The sequence below is a fragment of the Chinchilla lanigera genome, unplaced genomic scaffold (genome assembly GCF_000276665.1).
Source record: "Chinchilla lanigera isolate Chin_1 unplaced genomic scaffold, ChiLan1.0 scaffold00031, whole genome shotgun sequence".
Taxonomy (NCBI): domain Eukaryota; kingdom Metazoa; phylum Chordata; class Mammalia; order Rodentia; family Chinchillidae; genus Chinchilla; species Chinchilla lanigera.
In genome coordinates, this window is record NW_004955432.1 from 6,108,430 (window position 1) to 6,127,516 (window position 19,087).

Genomic DNA, 19,087 nt, shown 5'->3' on the forward strand with positions numbered 1-19,087 from the left:
CGCCGCTGCCGCCCAGACACCAGCCCGCGGCGCCTCGGCTGCGCGCCTGCTGAGGAGTTGAGGCAGCGCTGCCCGCCGGACCCACATGGCTTGTTACCTGGTCATCAGCTCGAGACACCTCAGCAATGGGCACTACCGGGGCATTAAAGGAGTCTTCCGAGGGCCCCTCTGCAAGAACGGATCTCCCTCTCCGGTAATGTGCGCGCTCGCACACACACACACACACACACACACACACACACACACACACACACGCTCAGAATCCCACATAAACAGAGATAGAGAGATGCGGAGATACAGTGAATGGGTGGTGTGGTTCCGAGGCACAAGTCTTACATGTTGGTGTGTTGTCTGTTTGTCCGGTTCATTGACAATTGCACAGGGAAGGATGTGTTTACGTGCGTATTTTCAGCACAGTCCCGAGGAAGACCTTTACTTCTCTGGATGCAGCTGTCTGCCCAGTGAGGTGAACTGGAGCTAAGCAGGTAGCTCCTCAGCTGTGGGCAACTTAAGGAATCTTCTGATTTGGGCAGTGTGGAAAGTTTGAGTGGCACTTTTGTGAAGTCGTCTCTTGTGATCAGATTTAATAATACTGCTGTTACTTTCAGTTAATAGACTCCAAGGACTTTGCTTCAGATCCATGGTGAAAGGAAAGGGATTGAAAACTTGATCAAATCTAATGCTTAACCGTGTAGGTTCTTTAAGGGGAAAGAAAAGGGTCTCTGTGGGAATCTGAATTGGAATGTTTTTGTATTACATGCAAACGTATCAACACGCGATTTAAGTGCCTGCTATTTAACTTTGTAAGCTATTCCATCTGGTTACGGACTGACTTATTCACATACTATTTTTTTTTTATAAAGTGCTTTGTTCTGGAATCTAAATCAAGTATTTTATTGATTTATTCTTCGGTACTATAAATGAAGGTTTTTAGGGTGCTGATATGTATGTATGTGTGTGTACATCGTGCATGGATGCATGTTTTAGACTCTTAGTGACCAAGTATCCCAACTTTGCTCATGTAACGTAGAAGACAGTATTTTCAGTCTGTGTGATATAAAAAGGAAAAGCTTAATTTGCCTGTTTGTTTTGTGTAGCTCTTTCCACAATAGTTTAATACTTCATTAGCGTGAATTATTCAAAACCACAACATGTTATAAAATAACTTTGATTAAGCAGCACAGATGATTTGCATGAGAAATCGAAAATCAGAAAGAAAATAAAACCAGAAAATGCAAGTACTCTGAGATATCACTAGGATTCCTTATGACAGAGTACTCCTCCACCTGCTTTTATGCCCTGTGACACTCCCCCCAACTAAATGGTACTGACTCCGAAGTGCTACGTGGAAAAACGCTGTCTATATTACCCTTAGAATTAAGCTTACGCGGTCATCAGGGAGGTGGGAAGTTGCAGTTGAATGAAGCCCACATTCCGTCCTTCCTTTTCGAGCAGCACGTCTGCATCTTGCCTATTTCCACAGATTCTCAGGATTGGAGTTTCCGCAGTCTCAGCAAACCACTTTTAATGTTTAACAACCCACACTGTCAGGAGAACCTTCCTTAAGGCAAATTTAAATCCTTCAAATATCTGCTTAGGCACGTTCCCTCTTTGTAAACCTGGAATGTTCCCGGTTTCTCATAGGTATTGTTTTCCAACATTTTGGTAATCCCTGTGGTTGTCTCTGCAGCCCTCCCAGAGGATGTGGAAATCTTAATTGGATAATGTGTTGTAATGTATACGTCTTAGTAATTCTTGAGGTGAAGGGAGAAATACTTCACCATTCCCACACTGTGTTTAAGTTCATTAGAATACAGTGCTGATCTTTCAAAATCTCTGGAGTTTAGAGAAGAACCATGTGGGAAACTCATTTTTGTCCCTTGGTCAGAAAGTGCCCTTCCTGCACCCCTCTGGTCCCTCATCTGCCCCATGCCTGCCTGGCCCCACAGACTGGTTGGGGATGTGTGGGGATGAAGGTGAGAATGCAGCCCATCGTCCACATGGCTGTGCTGCCTGACCAGGCATATAGGTGCTCTACACCTATAGGACACGGTGTTTATTTACTACCAGGTACTAATCCATTTACTTTGTTATTAAGGCTGTACATGTAGATTGACTGGATGGCTTGTGCCAATATATACATATGAGTGTACTGAAGTTACATATGCATCATTTAAAGATACCCAAATAACTCTGTAAACCCAATTTGACTTATCTTGTCTGCTTTTGTATTTTACCATGGAATTTGCATGGCTTTTTCAAGGTTTGGATAGTTTCTCATGTGAGATGAGCCACGCGGGAATAACTAATTTTCATTTATTCCTTGTCTTTGTTAGGTTCTTAAGATGAAACTTTCCACAAGTTCAGATTCTGTTCCTGTTGAATAACACTTGGTCTTTCTCCCTCACTTTTCTTACTGGAGTTGATAAATATTTATTTGCCTTTATTATACAGATACACGAATTCATATTCAGCAGTAACTCCCAGTTACATTTAGGTTGACATGAATTTATTGATTTCACCTTTCATTATAAACATGAAACTCACTGATTCTGTAGTCATTAAATACTATCACCTGTTTTTCTTTCAAATTTTAATTATTCAGATTTAGTGAATACCTTTTCAAATGTAGTGCCCAGAATGCTTTAAACTTGGCCTCTATGCCAGCAACTAATTATTTCCACTCTGTAGGGCTCAGTTTATCTATAACTGTAGTTTGGCTTATCATGAGTTGATTTAAAACCTCTTCCACTACATTCTCCAATACTTCAACTTTGGTTGTCCTCTCTATTTTACAGTACGTTTTTCAGTTTTACTAGAGCTGCCTAAAGTAGTACAGTCTTAATAGTCAATAAAATACAATTATTGACTAGCACCGTTTGTGTTCTGTTACAGATAGAATAAACGCTACATACACACAGTTCCTTTTTGATATAGTTTCTTTTGTAGTTTTTTAAAATAAATATACCCGGACAGTATAGATTTGACATTTCTCAGTCATATAGATATGCTTTCAGTTATATATTTAAAATATTTATATAAACTTATCTTCAAATCAAGTGTATATAAAATCCGAATATGTGATATTAAACTGAGGTTAAAAAAGAGAATGAGTATATTTACATATGTTTTCATTTCAAAATTTTCATTTAGAAAACATATTGAATCATAGGAAATCCTGGTAACAAGTACTTCATGGGATACTTCAGAAATAAAGTATTTTACCTCCAAACAATACTCTCTGATAAGTTAACTGAAAACCTTAGAATGAAATTCCACTTTTATCTTTAAAGTGAAAACATATAAATATATTATCATTGAATCTCTATTCTTTGTAGAGATTGTGTATGAAAAATAACACATTGTGTTTTAATCTCTTTGAAATGTTTAAAAGTTAATTTGCGATAATTTATTTTGCTTTAAATCCAGAGACACATAAAGAAAAATAAAAGAAAAAATGAGAAGGTATTGTATAATGGCTAATAGTAAAAGTCTACACTTTAAAAAGTAAGTGTATTTTACTACATTTTAGGATTTTTATCTCATGCCCTTTCCCAATGCTAAAAAATATGACTGGATCATGATTTTAAAAGTCAATATGAGAGGTTCATAAACCTAAACACTTCAAAAAGATACATGCAGCTGTACACAGATGCCTTGTTATCTGTGCTCAAATATGTTATCTCTATCTTATATTTTAGTCTTACTAGTATGTAAAAATAACACTTTGTTAAAATGGGAGTACTCATTAAAGAAAAAAATCTAGAGATAAATTATTTTTTCTGAACTTTTAAGCTCTTCAATCACCATGTTTGAACAGTAAAATAATTTTCTCTGTGTAACATCCAAAATATGTTTGAGTTTATTCTTAGTTATTTTATGTAATCTAAACTACCATCTCAAATTTCAATTCATATGAGTGTGGTTTGTTGTAGTTTATTTATATGTGGTTAATGGTAAGGCTATCATTCAAGTGCATACTGATTAAATATTAATAATAATCACAGTTGCATATTTAATCTTTGGTACACATGGAACTTATTACCACACTTTTATAGATTAGATGATATTTCTTAGGAAGTGCTTACTCCTGAGTGTACTGTGGTTAGACATCTAGGAATATCTGTTTCTGAGAATACCTGCTATGTTCCCTTAATAGATTGCAATTCCTCGGATTGTCATCTGGGTCTTACAGAAGGGTCCTTGGTTTTTGTTGTTGTTTGTTTTTTGTTTTAGTTTTAATGCTTAGTGATCTTACCTTTTTTTTTTTTTTTTTTTTTTTTAGTTTTAGTGTTTAGTGATCATATGTATTTGACTACATTATCTAAGAGAAGGAGGTGGCGTTTAAATACATGAACAAGTCCTTTAAAGAATCAAAAATCCTATATATTATACTCTCTTTAAAGTACAAATGTGTGTTCAAAAATGAAAGAAGTTCTAGTGAAGGAGAATTACTTGGAAGGTGCTGTAAAATGGAGCACTTTGCAGATGTGGAAGAGTTGCAGTGACACTGGGCAGACTTGCCTTTCTCAGAGAAGCCCTCTGCATGTGTGATTCATGAACGCGACCTAGGAAGTGCATGTGCGACCTAGGAAGCTGCCTAGGAAGCATCAGCTTCCTAGGAGTTGAAGGACTGTGTTTTGAGACTAACGAAATTTCACATCATAAGAAGAATCAAACGAATATGTGAATGCTGTAATTTGTGACTGTTATTAGATTATAGGACGTTTTCTTCAGAGTTAAAATTTGATGGGTCATATTCCTTGACTTGTTTCTTTTAAATAAAAAGTTAAGGTGAACTCTCTATTTTAAGTTTAAGGTTTGTAATTTGGAAATGAAATAAACACAAAGTGTGTTGCCATCATGTGTGTGATAAATGGGCATAGTTTTCCAGATAGAACTTAACCATTGCTAGTTTTAAAAGAATTAGTGTTGTTATTGAAATGTTTGTTCTACAATGTATGTGCAGTAACATTCATACAGTATTTTTCATATACTAAGTATTAACAAGTTTGAAATGTCAGTAGGCTTAAGGCGTTATTAAAACCAAGGAGCAAGAAGAGTAGTGTACATTGTATATCAAATAACGCTATCAAATACGTTTAAATTAGTTTGACCACAGTCCATATTGTCATTATAATATATTCTTTACTACATATGTGTATATTTTGAAGAAAATAACTTGAGTAAATATCAAATAATGCTACTTTGCTTGAAAATATCTTTTACTTTAGCAAACATATAACAAAGTTTTTTGTGAAATTTTACTTAACCCTTGTAAAATGATGTCCCATAGCCTGTTGCAAATGTGGCTTCCTTAGTGGATAAAGTCTATAAATAGAAATTAAGTATTTGGTATGTTTTCATGAAAATGTGTAGCTCTGAAGATAATAATACCAATCATTGAATTACAGTTTCTCTTACTTACTGAACTTAAAAACAAATTTTACAGAGATGAATTACTCCTTAGTTTAGGTAGGAATCTGAATTGTAACTAAGACAATAGAAGACAGAAAATGAAAAAGAATATATATATTTTTTGAGTCAGGGTCTCACCACGTAGTTCAGGCTGGCCTTGAACTCACTATGTAACTAACCCAGGCTGGCCTCAAACTCGCACTGATCCTGCCTCAGCTTTCTGAGTGCTGGGATTACAAGTGTGCACCATCATGCCCAGTGACAAATAATGGTATTTAAAATGGAAAAGGATTTTAAATATGCTTTTTATAATATTCACCAATGGTCTTAATTTTCCAAGGGAGGGGTGTCTGATCACATATGTTGAACTAAATTCATCTTTCATTCAGTTTTGGTATCTAAAATTAAATATTACTCCTGGAGAACAGTTCACATAGATTTTTTTTTTCACTGAAAAGTTAACTTTTTGTCTTTTTTCTTTTGGATGGTAGAAGCTGAGAGGTAAGTCTGTGATTATCAGAGTGACAGGGATTGGGGTTGGCCTTCCAGACAGTATGTTACCTCTCCCGTGCTCTCCTCCCATTCCCAGTCCAGCTCTTCTTTATTTCCCATGACTGTCATTTATTAACATGTATATTTTGTTGCTTGAACACATAAGGTTTCTTTCAGATGATTAAAGTTTGTTGTCAAAGCGAGTCAAGATCTGAATAAATAATAATCCAGTATAGAATGTCCAAGTGTGGGCATGCCACTCAGGGTTTTGTATTAGACAGTTCTGAGAATGATTCATGGAGAGTACTCATTTTGTTCATTTCTAGCAAATATCATCAGAGCTGCCAACTTTGGCTTTGACAATTGGCAAATTTTTTGGAAAATTTTCTTCCCCTTTTCTGAGAGTGTGTGGAGCCAAATATGGTTTATTTTGAAATGGATCCTGCCAGCTTGCTTTTTCTGAACAATACTCTCTTTCCTTTTCCTTGCCATCTGTCCTATTCCTTACATTCAAATGACTATTGATTTTTCAAAGTCTTTTTCTAGTTTACACATAACTGTTGGCGTAGTACTCCTTACTGCAGAGGTGCTAGCCCTTGAAGGTCCTGACAGCCGCCCTCTGCCCGTTACTGGACCATATGTGTCCTCTCCTGCCCAGAACATAGAACCTCTCTCACTGGCACTCAGCACGCACCTTTGAGCCCGCCTTCTCATGCTCTACCACAGCTGTTAGTCGGCACTGCACTTGTCCTGACAAGGACTCCTTCCCATCGCCTTCCACTCGCCTCTGTTCTTTCCAGAGCACCACTGCCCTGTGAATAATTACGTTCCCTCACATCTTTCTTGGCAGACAAAGGCTATTTACATTTTTGTGTGTGTGTGTGAATGAAATGAGTGCCATTTCTAAACCGAAAATGACCACAAGATTCTTCTTTGCAATGATGATGACTCTACGCATGTCTGACACTCCCTGTGGATCTGCGTCATCTGAATGTAAAGAGACATAATGATTACATTCACGTCATCTCAAAAGTCCACAGTCTTGAGTGATATTTAGGAGTCTTTGTAATCCAGGGATCCCTCTGCTTATTCTTCCTCGTGTCCCTGTGCCCTTCGTGTACTGGACTACTTAAGAATCCCGTGGTTGTGATTTGTGTTTACAGACCTTAATACCATTGCACATACTGTTCCCTTGGTCTAACCCCTCGTCCCTTTGTCCGTTGGGTCACATCTTATATAACCTTACACTTTAACCTTTGTGTTAACGTTCAGTCCTTCTGTGGATCTGCGCTGACTGCCTGTCATGGGGCAAATGCTTCTCTTACATGCTACCACGGCATCCATGAATGAGCGTGGTGATCACTGAAATGCACTTGTTTCTTGCTCCCCATTTCATCATGGGATGGGGCACTGTTGGTGGGTGTCTGCTGTCACCCTTCTCCCCCAAATGGGGCATGCTTTCTGTTTTATGTTGTTCAGCTAACCAGTATTTGTTGGGTGGTTGAACACATGCATGAATAAATGAATAAGGCTATAGAACCCAGAACCAGAGGCTTCATCTTTTGGGACATGACCATTGACATGTTGGACAAAACAGTATAGCTGCTATGAGGGGTAGTGGAAATTTCCATGTAGCTATTAACCTTCATGTTTATGTTATGATTTAATAGCAGTTGGATTTAATGAATGTAGCTGCTACTGGAAACTGGGGTCAGCTCTTAAATCTTGCTGTCTATTTAATATTTTGAAGTTATTGAAATTTAAGGCAATCTTATGTGCCTATGCTGAAGTACAGTGTATTATATAAACACTGATTTTTATGTTTCTCTGTCCTATGGAATATTATTCCTAGGTCCATTTCTCCTTACCTCCTGTACTATTAAGTTATTATTATTTGCAGTACTGGGATTGAGCCTAAGGCCTTCTCACTTAGTTTCATCGCCAGCCATCATTGTGATTATGGTTATGATTACATTGAGACCTAAGCCAGGCTGAGCTTGAATTTACAATCCTCCTGCCTCAGCCTTCCACAGTGTGTGTACTACCACACCTGACTGGGTTATTACTTTTGACAGATTGGACACTGTTACAAGGGGATGCAAAAGGAAGATTTTGGAGTTAAATTTGCTTAACTTGAAATTTTAGTTTTGCTGTTAAGTAGCAATTCTGTAACTTCCTGTGAGTTTCCATTTTTTTCACAACTGGAGAAAGATGGTTCCTAGTATAGTATTTTGAGCCCAGTGCACGAGATTCATTGAGTGGCCAGTAAATATTAGCGATTGTTGTTAGATTGTATATGGATATTGCAGTGTGGGGAAACTTTGAATTGTTTTTACAAAACTTCAGTTGGGATAATTTTCTTCTTCTTAATTTAATTATGTCAATAGAGTATAATAGATTTCTATAAAACTTTAATTGGTATACATATGTTTCTTTTGGTCCTGATAGTATCTCTAGGAAGAAAAATTTTTTCTGAGAACTTTTTTATAGTCACAATCCTCTAGGCTGCAGATTTTTCTCCTGACAAAGGAAGTGGGCATTGTTTTCATCATGATGATTCTCATTTTAATACCTACCAAAATCATCCTGCACTTGCTTTTAGTATATTTTAATACTTCTTGTTAATCCAAATTGCAGAGCGTTTTCTTTTCTGTAACTGTTTCAGAATATCTTTGGCAAAAGACCACAAGAGATTGACGATATATCTACATATAACGGAATGAAGTTTGTGCATGAGTGAGTTAAGACGATAGCCTTCGAAAAATGAATTAGAAGTTTTATACTTGACTGTTCCCTCAGCCTTTAGGAGAGGATGGCTGGGTAGTACTTGGATAGTAAGGAGGAAAAACAGTGACACGTATTTTCCCCCTTTTCTTTTTTATTGAGAGACAGCAATTCCCTGATCAGTGGTCACTGCAGGCCTTGAGAAAGCAAAACCCAGGGGCAGCACCGGGGTGCTGTGCAATTGCCAGTGTCCGCCAGTTTCCTGGGGAGCTGCACGTCTTCCAGAAAGGCTGTCAGCACTTGTCCTTCGTGGGGTCAGTCAGGATATGGTGATTGTTCACAGGAGCAATTCGGACTTCTAAACATTGATTTGTGTCTAGAACATTTCTAGGGTAGATACTCAGAGAGATAGTAACAGCAGTGACAACTGAGATTTATTGTATGGTTGGTTTCTTAATACAGATCAATTTTTGTTATGTTGTTAACAGACATTCCTTTGAATATTTGGGGACATCTGGTGATCTTTCATTGTTAACTCACAGAGGACTGTAGCCTTTGTATGAGCAAAGACCATCCTGTGTATGCACTGGTTGTTTTTATATTCTTGGTAAGGTGATAAAGTCAGCAAAGCATTGTGATATATTTAGAATACTGTCCATAGTTGTAAGTACTGTCGAGTTTGTTCCAGATGTTCCTCCTTAACACCATCTGTAATCATATCTTGAAGGAAACTTCCAAACATCAAAATCATGCTATTTTAAAGGCCTGCTTTGACTGTATTTTTAAGTTTATTTAGTCTTTGATTTGGAGATTTGCGAATTTCTGGGGGAAAGCATTAGTTTTAAACAAAAGTGTTGGTATAAATTAAAGTAATACAAATTCGACAAAATTTCAAAACTTTTCTATGTAAGATACAGTGGCAGCTAAATGAAATTTTTAATTATTATATTGAAGAATAACAAGATATAAATAGCCACATATCACAAATGTACAGGATTTTTGTTTGTTTTGTGATACAGATTCTCTCTCTCTTTTCGTTTTTTTTTGATTGTTTTTCAGATAGGGTCTCACTATGTAGTGCATGCTGGCCTTGAACTCACTGTGTAGCCCAGGCTGGCCTCAAACTCATGGTGATCCTCTTGCTTCAGCCTGAGTGCTGGGATTACAAATGTGTGACACCACACCCAGTGGACAAGTCTTTCTTTGTAGCAGCCTGGCCTTGAACTCTATGTAGCCCAGGCTGGCCTTGAACTCCTGGCATTCCCACCACCTCAGCCTCCTGAGTGCTGGGATTACAGGTCTGTGCTACCATACCTTGGTGTGTACAGATTTGTTAATTTCCTTGATGTAGGTATAGAACATTACAGGTCCCAGAAGCCTGAGGTGGGCATACCCCCGTCCTGAAGGCAACCACTGACATAACATAGTAGATCATCTGTGTTTTCCTAAAAATCATGTAGATTTGCAGTTCAACTGACTGTACACTATTGAATAAAAGCTCTCACTTTTGGGTAGAAGTGGGTAACTGGCCAGAATTTTCAGTTACTTCTACTTCATTTTGACTAAAGAAAGTGAACGTGCTATTTGAAACAAGAGAATACTGATCAGGTAAGAATTTTGTGCTAATAAAATACATCAATCACATTGAGAGTGACATGTGTGCAGTATTTCATTATAATTTACTTAATGTTACATGTTGAAATTTAAAGATCTAGGCATCATGTAGACTTAGAAAATTTTGCAGATTGTTAGGAATAGCTTTGTTGAGTTTTCCTTGTTTGAGAGGGGTTGTGAATTGTGCACTTAGTGGCAAGATAATAAGTGATTAAAACAACGACACCTCCAGCTTGGACCTCTCAATAAAATGAAATTTATGTTCAAATGATAAATAAACATTATTAGAAAAGTTTTTATAATTTTGCAAGCATGCAGAAAGATAAAACACAACTTTGCATTACCATGGAAACAGGATTATTGTCAAAAAGGTTATAAAGGATGGATAATGTCTTTATTAATTCTAGTTTAAGTGAATTTATTTATATTTAAAGAACAGCTAATTATGCTGTTGTTTTTAAATGGTTTGTTACCTCTGAAATTCATGTTGAAACTTGATTGCCATTGAAAGGGTGCCGGGATTGAGGTCTTTAAGAGGAGGTCATGTTATTAAGAAGCATGAACTCTTTTCTCAAGGGAGTGGTCTCATTCTTGGGAGACTGCAAGGTGAGTTGTCATGAGTGAGACCTGTCAAGCTTTATCTCTTCCACCTGTGTCCACTTGCCCTTCTACTTTCTTCCCAGAGCTGAGGAAGCTCATAGCATTCAGCAGAATCCAACAAGATACGGGCACAGTGTCCCAAGATTTCCAGTCTCTACAATTGTGAATCAGGGATAAGCCCCTATTCTTTATATATTCCCAAGCTAGAAACTCTGGTCTAGTGACAGAAAATGGACAAAGACAATGTCTTTTAAATCAAGTCTAATGCTCCTCTTCCAAAATTCATGTTTCATAGAATACAGTCACAGATTTTATATAATCTTGCTGGGAGAATGCTTGTTGATAATCACTGGTGATTTGCTTTTTTATTATCACACAGGGTAGACTGTGAAATTGCATTTTAAAGAAAAAGTAATAAAAGTAGACCTTCTTTATGTGTTGCTTCCAGTAGTAGGTTAGTTTGCTGTTGATTTGACTTTTTTCTTCTTTTCTTAAAGTCACACTTCCTTCCATTCTCCATGATCATTAGGATGTGCTGTGCACCTGAATGTGACTGAGAAAACCAGTTCTGGACAGGGCGTAGTGCAAGTTCAAAAACATCAGTGGGCAGAAACAACGATTGTTATAAAATATTCATAAGGAGTGATCTTGGATGGATTTTTATAATATAGAAGTATCACTTAATCGAACGGTCTTAAACTTAATTCATAGTAACTGGAATACAACATGTGATCTGATTATAGGACAAAATTTCACAATATGAAGTTTTAAATTCTTCATCAAGTCATGAATGTAAACATAGCTGCAGGATTCAGTTTCTGCACTTGATGAGTGCTGTGTTTCATGAGTTGTGGAAAGAACTGCAACTTGAAAATTTCTTACTACTCTATTTGGAAACAACTCACTAATGTTTGACTACTGTTTTCCAGTTTTTTGAAAAAGCTGTAGTATTTGTATTGAAAGGAAATCCTAAGAGTCAAGCAGCATAAACACAAGCAGAAGTACATTATGTCCAAGTGGGAGGAAGGCCTTTAGTGGTGAAACATACCTCTATTTCTTCTTGTCTGGGCAGGAAAGTATATTTGGCATAAGCTATGGAGATTCTGATCTAAATACCTCCACTTACATAGACTCTGAGAGGTAAGCTTCTGCTGTTTCCAAAGAGTTAAAATGTATACTGGGAGTAACTCAATTAGTGATCTGATGCATTCCCAGTTATTTCTGTCATTAGGCCTTGATTTGTATTAGTTTCACTCCACTTGCAGTTTGTATGAAAAATGTTCAGGTGATTTGGGCAGTTCAGCTGTCAGGAACACCTGTGTGACTAAGCTCGAGGAAGTGTGTGAAGTCTTCCTCTGACATAAGAGACCAGGGCGAAAGAGTTGAGTGGGAACTAGCCAGCATGTGGGATGAAAAGTTTGATAAAGAGGGTGATTTAGGGAAAGTCCCCGATTTTTAAAATTGAAAATAGGAGAAAATTAATTGAAGAGTCATTCATTCATTCATTCATTAATAATATAGTCAAGTCTGGTGAAGGCTTACTATGTGCCGAGTAGTTGCTGGCTATATGACAAAACTGAAACATAAATCACAGTAGAGGAAGATAAATTTCCTAGAAACCAAATAATTTTGGAAACTGATACTATCTTCAAGCTTTAGTAAATGACCAAACTCCTTTGGAAAAAATTGGTAAAAAAGCTGTCAAACAGGGTAGTGGCCTCAAACATGAACAGAGATAGCTCTTCCTCTTGTTGGAGATCAGTTGGTTCCATGTGCTGGGTGCTTAGGTCTGATTTTGAAATTAATTTAGAGTTCTCAACTTTTATCTGTAGACTTTTCAATTTTGTCCTTTTGACTTTGCCTTTAGAATTTTCTTAGAATTTTTTGTTTTCTAAACTTCAGCTGATTGCACAAAAGCTGCTAAAGGAGGAGATTCTGGTCCAGGTGTTGGTCTGGTTGTGGGTACAGCTTATGGGCCAGAATCAAAAGTGTGATCATCTGAGGGATTAAGGGAAGTGATAGATGCTGAACCCAGGAGAAAGTATGCTAGTCAGATTTCCATCACTGTGACAAATACCTGAGACTAACAAAGAAAGGCTCGTTTTGGCTCATGGTTTGAGAGGTTACAGTCCATGGTAATTTGGCTCCATCGCCTCAGTACTGAGATGAGGCAGTGCATCACAGTGGAAGGGTGTGGCAGAAGAAAATTGCTCACCTCATGGCATCCAAGAAGCAGAGAGGGTGAGACCTACAGTGAAGAAGGAGCATAGGGCAAAATGTACCCTTCAGAGCCCTCCCCCAATGACTTCTTTCATCTACTGATGAAATGAGCACCTTCCTGCTCCTGTCACCTCTCCAGGTGCCACCTCTGAACTGGGTAGCATTGTGGGTCAGATTCTCAATTTGTGAGTCTTTGGGGAATACTTTAAGTTTAAGTCTTATCATAAAGGGTTAGAGCACTAGACTGAGTTCACGGAGTGTAATGGCTTAGTGCCTCCTTTTCCTTAGGGATCTGTGTGTTGGTGGGGTGTCAGGTCAGGAGCAGTTGGACAGGAACAGTTAGACACAACAGTTGGGGTGTCAGGTCTGGAACAGTTGGAAAATTCTGTCTCTACTCATCTATTCCTAGTAGTTAATGCAAGACATTTTAATTTAGAGGCTGCTAAATGCAAATACACATGAGAAATGACTCTTTATGCTGTTGGTTTTTACTCTTCAGTGTCAATCAAGGACCTGGGAAGGATTCTTGTGTTAACCTGACATCTCAGGTATTAGGCCTCTGAAAGAACAGGAGGGAAACTTTAAAAGGGATAATAAGAGTATCAAATGGAGTAGTGTAGATAAATTTTAATATAAGGCTGTCCTTGGATGGAGTTTACAGCCCTGGAAAGTGTGGGGACCACAAAATGGAGGCTTCTGGCAGACAGATGAGAACTTTCTACCCAGAGGAGTCCTGTGCTGCTTCTCTTCAAAGATATACACCTGTTCCCCAAGGAAATTCTCAGGTTAATTATGGCTCTGCTTCAAAGTTGGTGGAGTTCACAGTTGGCGGAGTTCTCAGTTTCCACAGGCCATTTGTGGCCCTCACTACATACTGGGCACTGTATGGGTGCTGGTGGTAGGGAAGCCAACAAAGCAGATATGGTGTCTGTCTTGATGGAAATCGCAGACAGGAATGAAGATATGTAATGTTTTTATTTCATTGTGCTCTATAAATATACAAGTTCTTGTGAAGAAAAAGTAACTAATGCTAACAAGAGATATGAGAGGGCCGGTACGTTATTGTACAATTATAGACTTCGCTAATCTGAGACATGAAGGATGAGAGGGAAGATACTTAGAAGGGAAATAGCTGGGTTGTACCACTGTGATCCTTGCACACCCATCTTTATAGCAGCACGATTCATAATAGGTAGATCTTGGAAGGAGCATAGAGGTTCATCAACAGATAAATGGATAAAGAAAATGTGGTATTGTAGTACAGACAGTGCAGTGCTACTCTGCCATACGGAAGGATAAACTTCAATCACTTGTAGGAAAATGGATGCACTGTGAGACAATAATATTAAGTGAAGTAAACAAGACCACAAGCTTAAATATGTCTTATGTGAGAAACTCAATATATAAATAAAGTGCAAAATAAAAGACAGACAAGGGGAAAAAAGAGAAAAAAGTTATTGTAACCCAGCATGGAGAATGTACCTTGATTTAGTATAACTGTCCTAAGAGTTTCATACATCTTTTGGCCTGTTAGCCTGCCTGTTGACCTATGGGTGTGATAATTAACTTTATAAGGACTCACAAGATAAATGAATGAATCTGATGCTGGCAAAAAAGGAAGGGGTGGGGGGGAAGGAAAAGAAGAATTGAGATGTGATAGGTACAGTGGCCAGTTCCTCATAATAAATGTAACCATTATGTACTACAAGCGTCCTAATAAAAAATAAAAATAAAAGAATGAGAGGGGTTATCCCAGCACAGAGCTGTAGGAAGTTGTCAGGCATAACTTGCAGGCCTGGGGTGTTGAGCCAGGGGCTGGAGAGACTGTGAGTAAAGGCAGGACTGGTAGGGAAGGGCCAGCCATGCTGAAAGGACCCTGTATGCTGTGTAACCAAGAAATGGCTAAATCTTATTGGGAGGATGGACTCCTGCCTTTAAATGTCACTGCAGTGCTGAGCAGCATCACTGTTGTTCTGACAGTAGTTGTAGGCACTTCCTGTCAGTTGTGCCAAGTGAGAGAGGTAGCCATGACTTTTTTGTTATTGTTATAAAAATACCCCAAACTTAAATAAGAAAACAAGAGTTCCAAAATTGAATCATCATTAATCGAGTTACTTATATAATAAGTTCATGATAGTCTCTTTGTTATGAAGAGAGAACTGGAAGTCAGTACTATACTCAGTAGGACTATACTACTAAGTAGGACTATACGCAGCTGCACCATAATCTTCTGGGTTCCCTTTCATAGCTGTGGTCCATCTTTTACTGAAACGCCATGGTATGGTGCATGCTTTGCCTTGTGCATTCACCAACTCCCCTGCCACTCCAGTTACAAAGTGGGTGCATGGAAATTTGTCTTCTTGTACCAAGTATACACGAGTGCTCAGGAGTATCGATCCAAGAGTCTTGACTGTATGGATCAGACCTTCCAGCCCAGCTCTAACTACCTGTCTGAGTGCTGACAGGGTCATTGTAAGAATGAGCGAGGTAGTGAATAGTAAGAGCTTAGCACTGTGTCTGGCACGAGAAAGGTGGCTGCAGGTTACTTGTGTCACAGTCAGCATGCTCTGTTAGCATCCTCCGCACTCACTAGGAGATGAACACTTGTATCTCCAGTGGTTGAAGTTGCTGTTCTTCTGCATGGCCCTGCGAGACTGCTTTGTGTTGTAACTGGGTTTTAGTGGGAAGACGAGCACAGGTGTTGGGGGAAATCAGCATTTTCTTTAACACAACTGTTGCAAATGGCAGCCCAGTGTTTTCCCAACTTTCATAATGAAAACGCCCAATGTGCCCTCCTTTTCTGCTACAGCTTTAATTCAAAGCAGCGATGCAGTTGAAGTGGCTCTTCTACTTTTCTTGGTGTTTTTATCAGAGCAAATTGAGTGAAGTAGATGAGTTATTACGATCTTGTGGCTGTGTGGCAGGATTTTTTTTTCTTCTCCTTTCTATAGGAATAGATATTTAATCTAAAACTATCATTTCTGTGCTGGTAAGAATCTACTCTCATTACTGGGCCCAAATATCCCCCACTGCCTTTGGAAATTCTCATCAACAGTCAGCACTGTCCTCTACCGTTCTTTCCTCTCCCTACAAAAATCTTACTGCGGTAGTAAATTATTTGAAATGAGGAAATAATATATGACTAAGGGCTGTCTGTGTTACACATATGTTCACCCACTGAGCAAATATTAAAATTGATGTACAGACAAAAGCTTTGAAACATATGTTCTGTTCTTTGCATGGAAGACAGTATTTAATCAATGTATATCATTTGCTACTTCCTGCTGCAAAACCATTTGTATCAGTGTCTAGTCAGGATAAGGAAATCTGACAGACAGAATACAATTACAAATGTGTTGGAAAGCTTGAGGGAGAGAAGGGAAGGTGCTGTTACCCAGAGTAACTGCTGGGGAGTCACTGCTGCCGGAGCACTGGAGGAGGGAAGGGAAACGTGGTATTGCATGGGATCTGCAACATCCACACTGGTGGCGATGATAGCGCTGGGACTTTGGCTTCTGAAACCACTGTGCCGCAGCTCTGCAGGCTGTAAGAGCTCACTGTCCTGCAAGAGCCCTGAGTCCTGCTGGTGCGGCTGGACTTGCTGACCAAGCAGTTGGTGCCTCCAGCTGTCAGCTGCAGCCACAGTTGAGCTGCTATCACAGAGGCCTCCACAAGTCTGGTACTGCTGCCACACCTAGAACTCCTGAGTGTTAAGATGCTAAGACAGCTGCAGCCAGGATCAGAAGCAAGACAGTCATGGCTGTTTACCTTCTGACTTCTGTTTCTCCCCCTAGTGCTTTCCATTGGCAGGCCTAACCACAAACCAGCTGGCTAGGGCCTATGATATTGCACTTCTCAGGCGTCCAGCCAGGAGTTCACAGGCTTCTAGTTCCCGAGGACAGTGGGAAGGGTGAGAAGAGGACAGGTTACCCACACACAAATCCCCAGCACTGTATTTATACCATTGCTCTCACATTGCAGACACTAAGAAGGACGGACATTAATGAAAGAATTTTTCATTATATGTACTTTTTTGCACATCTATGGAAATGTGATGGATGGGTAGACATATTTATGTTCAACCGAGGCCTCATATATTTCCTACTGCTACAGAAACAAATTAGCACAAACTCAGTGATTGAAAACAAGATCATTTCGTTGTGTACCAGTTCTTTAGAAGTCTCAGAGAGGTCTCAGTGGGGTAATGTCAGGTTGTAGGAAGAGCTGCCTTCCTTTCCAGAGGCTGCATTTCTTGGCTTATGGCTACCTATCTGCACTTTCAAAGCGTGTAAGTTCTCCTTGTGTGACTAGAGTGGGTCCACCTGGGTCACACAAGGTGACCTTGCTCTCACAAGGTACTTAACTTTTACCCACATCTGCAAGATTCCTTTGACATGGACAATAGCACGGGCAGGTTCTGAGAATTAGATATGGTTGTCTATGGAGGTTGTTATTCTGCTGACCCTCGCTCACACTTTCAGATTTATAGGTGGATGTAGATGTAGTTACTCCTTGGTTGTTTTCTCCCATAGACATCTCAAATGTGAGATTTTAAAACTAAATTAATCTTGCACTAAATGTGCTTCTTCATTGGTTGAGACATTGCCTTCATCCAGTAACCTAAGATTGAAGTTTTAAGAATGTCCTGTAATTCCTCCTGAGATTGGTAAATCTGCTGATTCCCACCCTTAAATATTCCCCTGCATCTTTCCTACCACTGTGTCCTTCTAATCAATGCAACTTGTTCTTTAAAAGAAAACATTCTTCAACTAATGGAGCCTGGTACTGTACTAGTTGGTGGAGCTACTGATGTGTATAAAGTACTCATATTGTCTGCTTCTGTGTAATTTAGAGTGGCAGAGAAAATGCACATTTACAAATAAATACACATATGCTAAATGTCCATATCTGATCTTTCTGATCATGTATCCATGTCTCAGTTTTCAAATCCTGGAGCTTATGATTTATGCATATCCTAAAGAGAGGACAAGCTAGTTGATTTACATACAATCAAAGTGAACACTTTCCATATGTATCACTTTTCCTTGAATCTAGAATAAAAAGAAAATAAGACTGCTGAATTCATGACAGCGTGGCACTTCAGTTACTTGTAGTAAAATCAAGTAAGAATGGCCCTTAGAGCTCATTTCCATCAGCTGTTTGGGTTAGATTGCAGATTTAAGCCTTACATTGGAGTTAATGAATCAGAATGCCTTGGTGGGTCCTGGGATATGCATTTTAAACAAGCAGCCCATGAGTTTGTTGTGTACGTTTACATTATGAAATTCTTGCACCTATGTCTGTTTACTCCACTTCTTTACCTCAGTGAGGCTGAAAGCTATGGAAGGTTTTATGACTTGCTCTTTTTCTGTGTTTTCCTTTTTCTGTTAGAAACTCCTGTGGATATCCTCTGTGAAAGTTGGGGGCAAATATCTTTATGATTGGTGCCATGCTGTAGGAACTGTGGAAAGCATTTGCTGTCTTCCAGGGATAAGTAGCCTTTCACCTCAAGCTTAGTAGAGAATAAAATTCTGTCCATTTGGTCATTTATGCATTTATTTAGTCATTCATTTACTCTTCATCGAATAAAGTTCTCGAAATGTAAATACCAACTTAAAGTAAAATTTGTGTATCTATGTATATAAAAATCAAAAGACAAAAATGTGGAGAAATATTCATACCCACAACAATTAAGTTGATGGCATAATCCATTAATTTTCTTTAGTAAGAATACAGTGGTAAAGGTTTTTGTTATTAGCAATTATATAAGAAATATAACCGGAAGACACTAAAAATGCATAACAATTCAAAAATATAGTAAACAACTTTTCAATAATTTTATTTCATAAACTTCAATAATTTTATGGCACAAATTCCAAATAGTTATTCTTTGAAAATCCCAAATGATTGCTCTTCATAAGAAGAAATAAAATCATACTTTTGCTTCCTTTATTATTCTGTGCTTTTTCTTATTTTTGTCTATACTAATTCTGTTCATCAGTGTGGGTATTAAAAATCA

At 38.4% G+C, this 19,087-nt stretch overlaps 1 protein-coding gene across 1 annotated transcript in view; it reads left to right on the forward strand.

Moving 5' to 3' along the window:
• Positions 1-85: 85 nt before the first annotated feature.
• Positions 86-19,087, forward strand: part of Znf804b (zinc finger protein 804B) — a 535,053-nt gene continuing 516,051 nt past the window's right edge. Inside the window, exon 1 of the mRNA XM_005387982.2 lies at positions 86-193. Within this exon, the coding sequence (XP_005388039.1) occupies positions 86-193 (108 nt within the window). The remainder of the gene's footprint in view (positions 194-19,087) is intronic.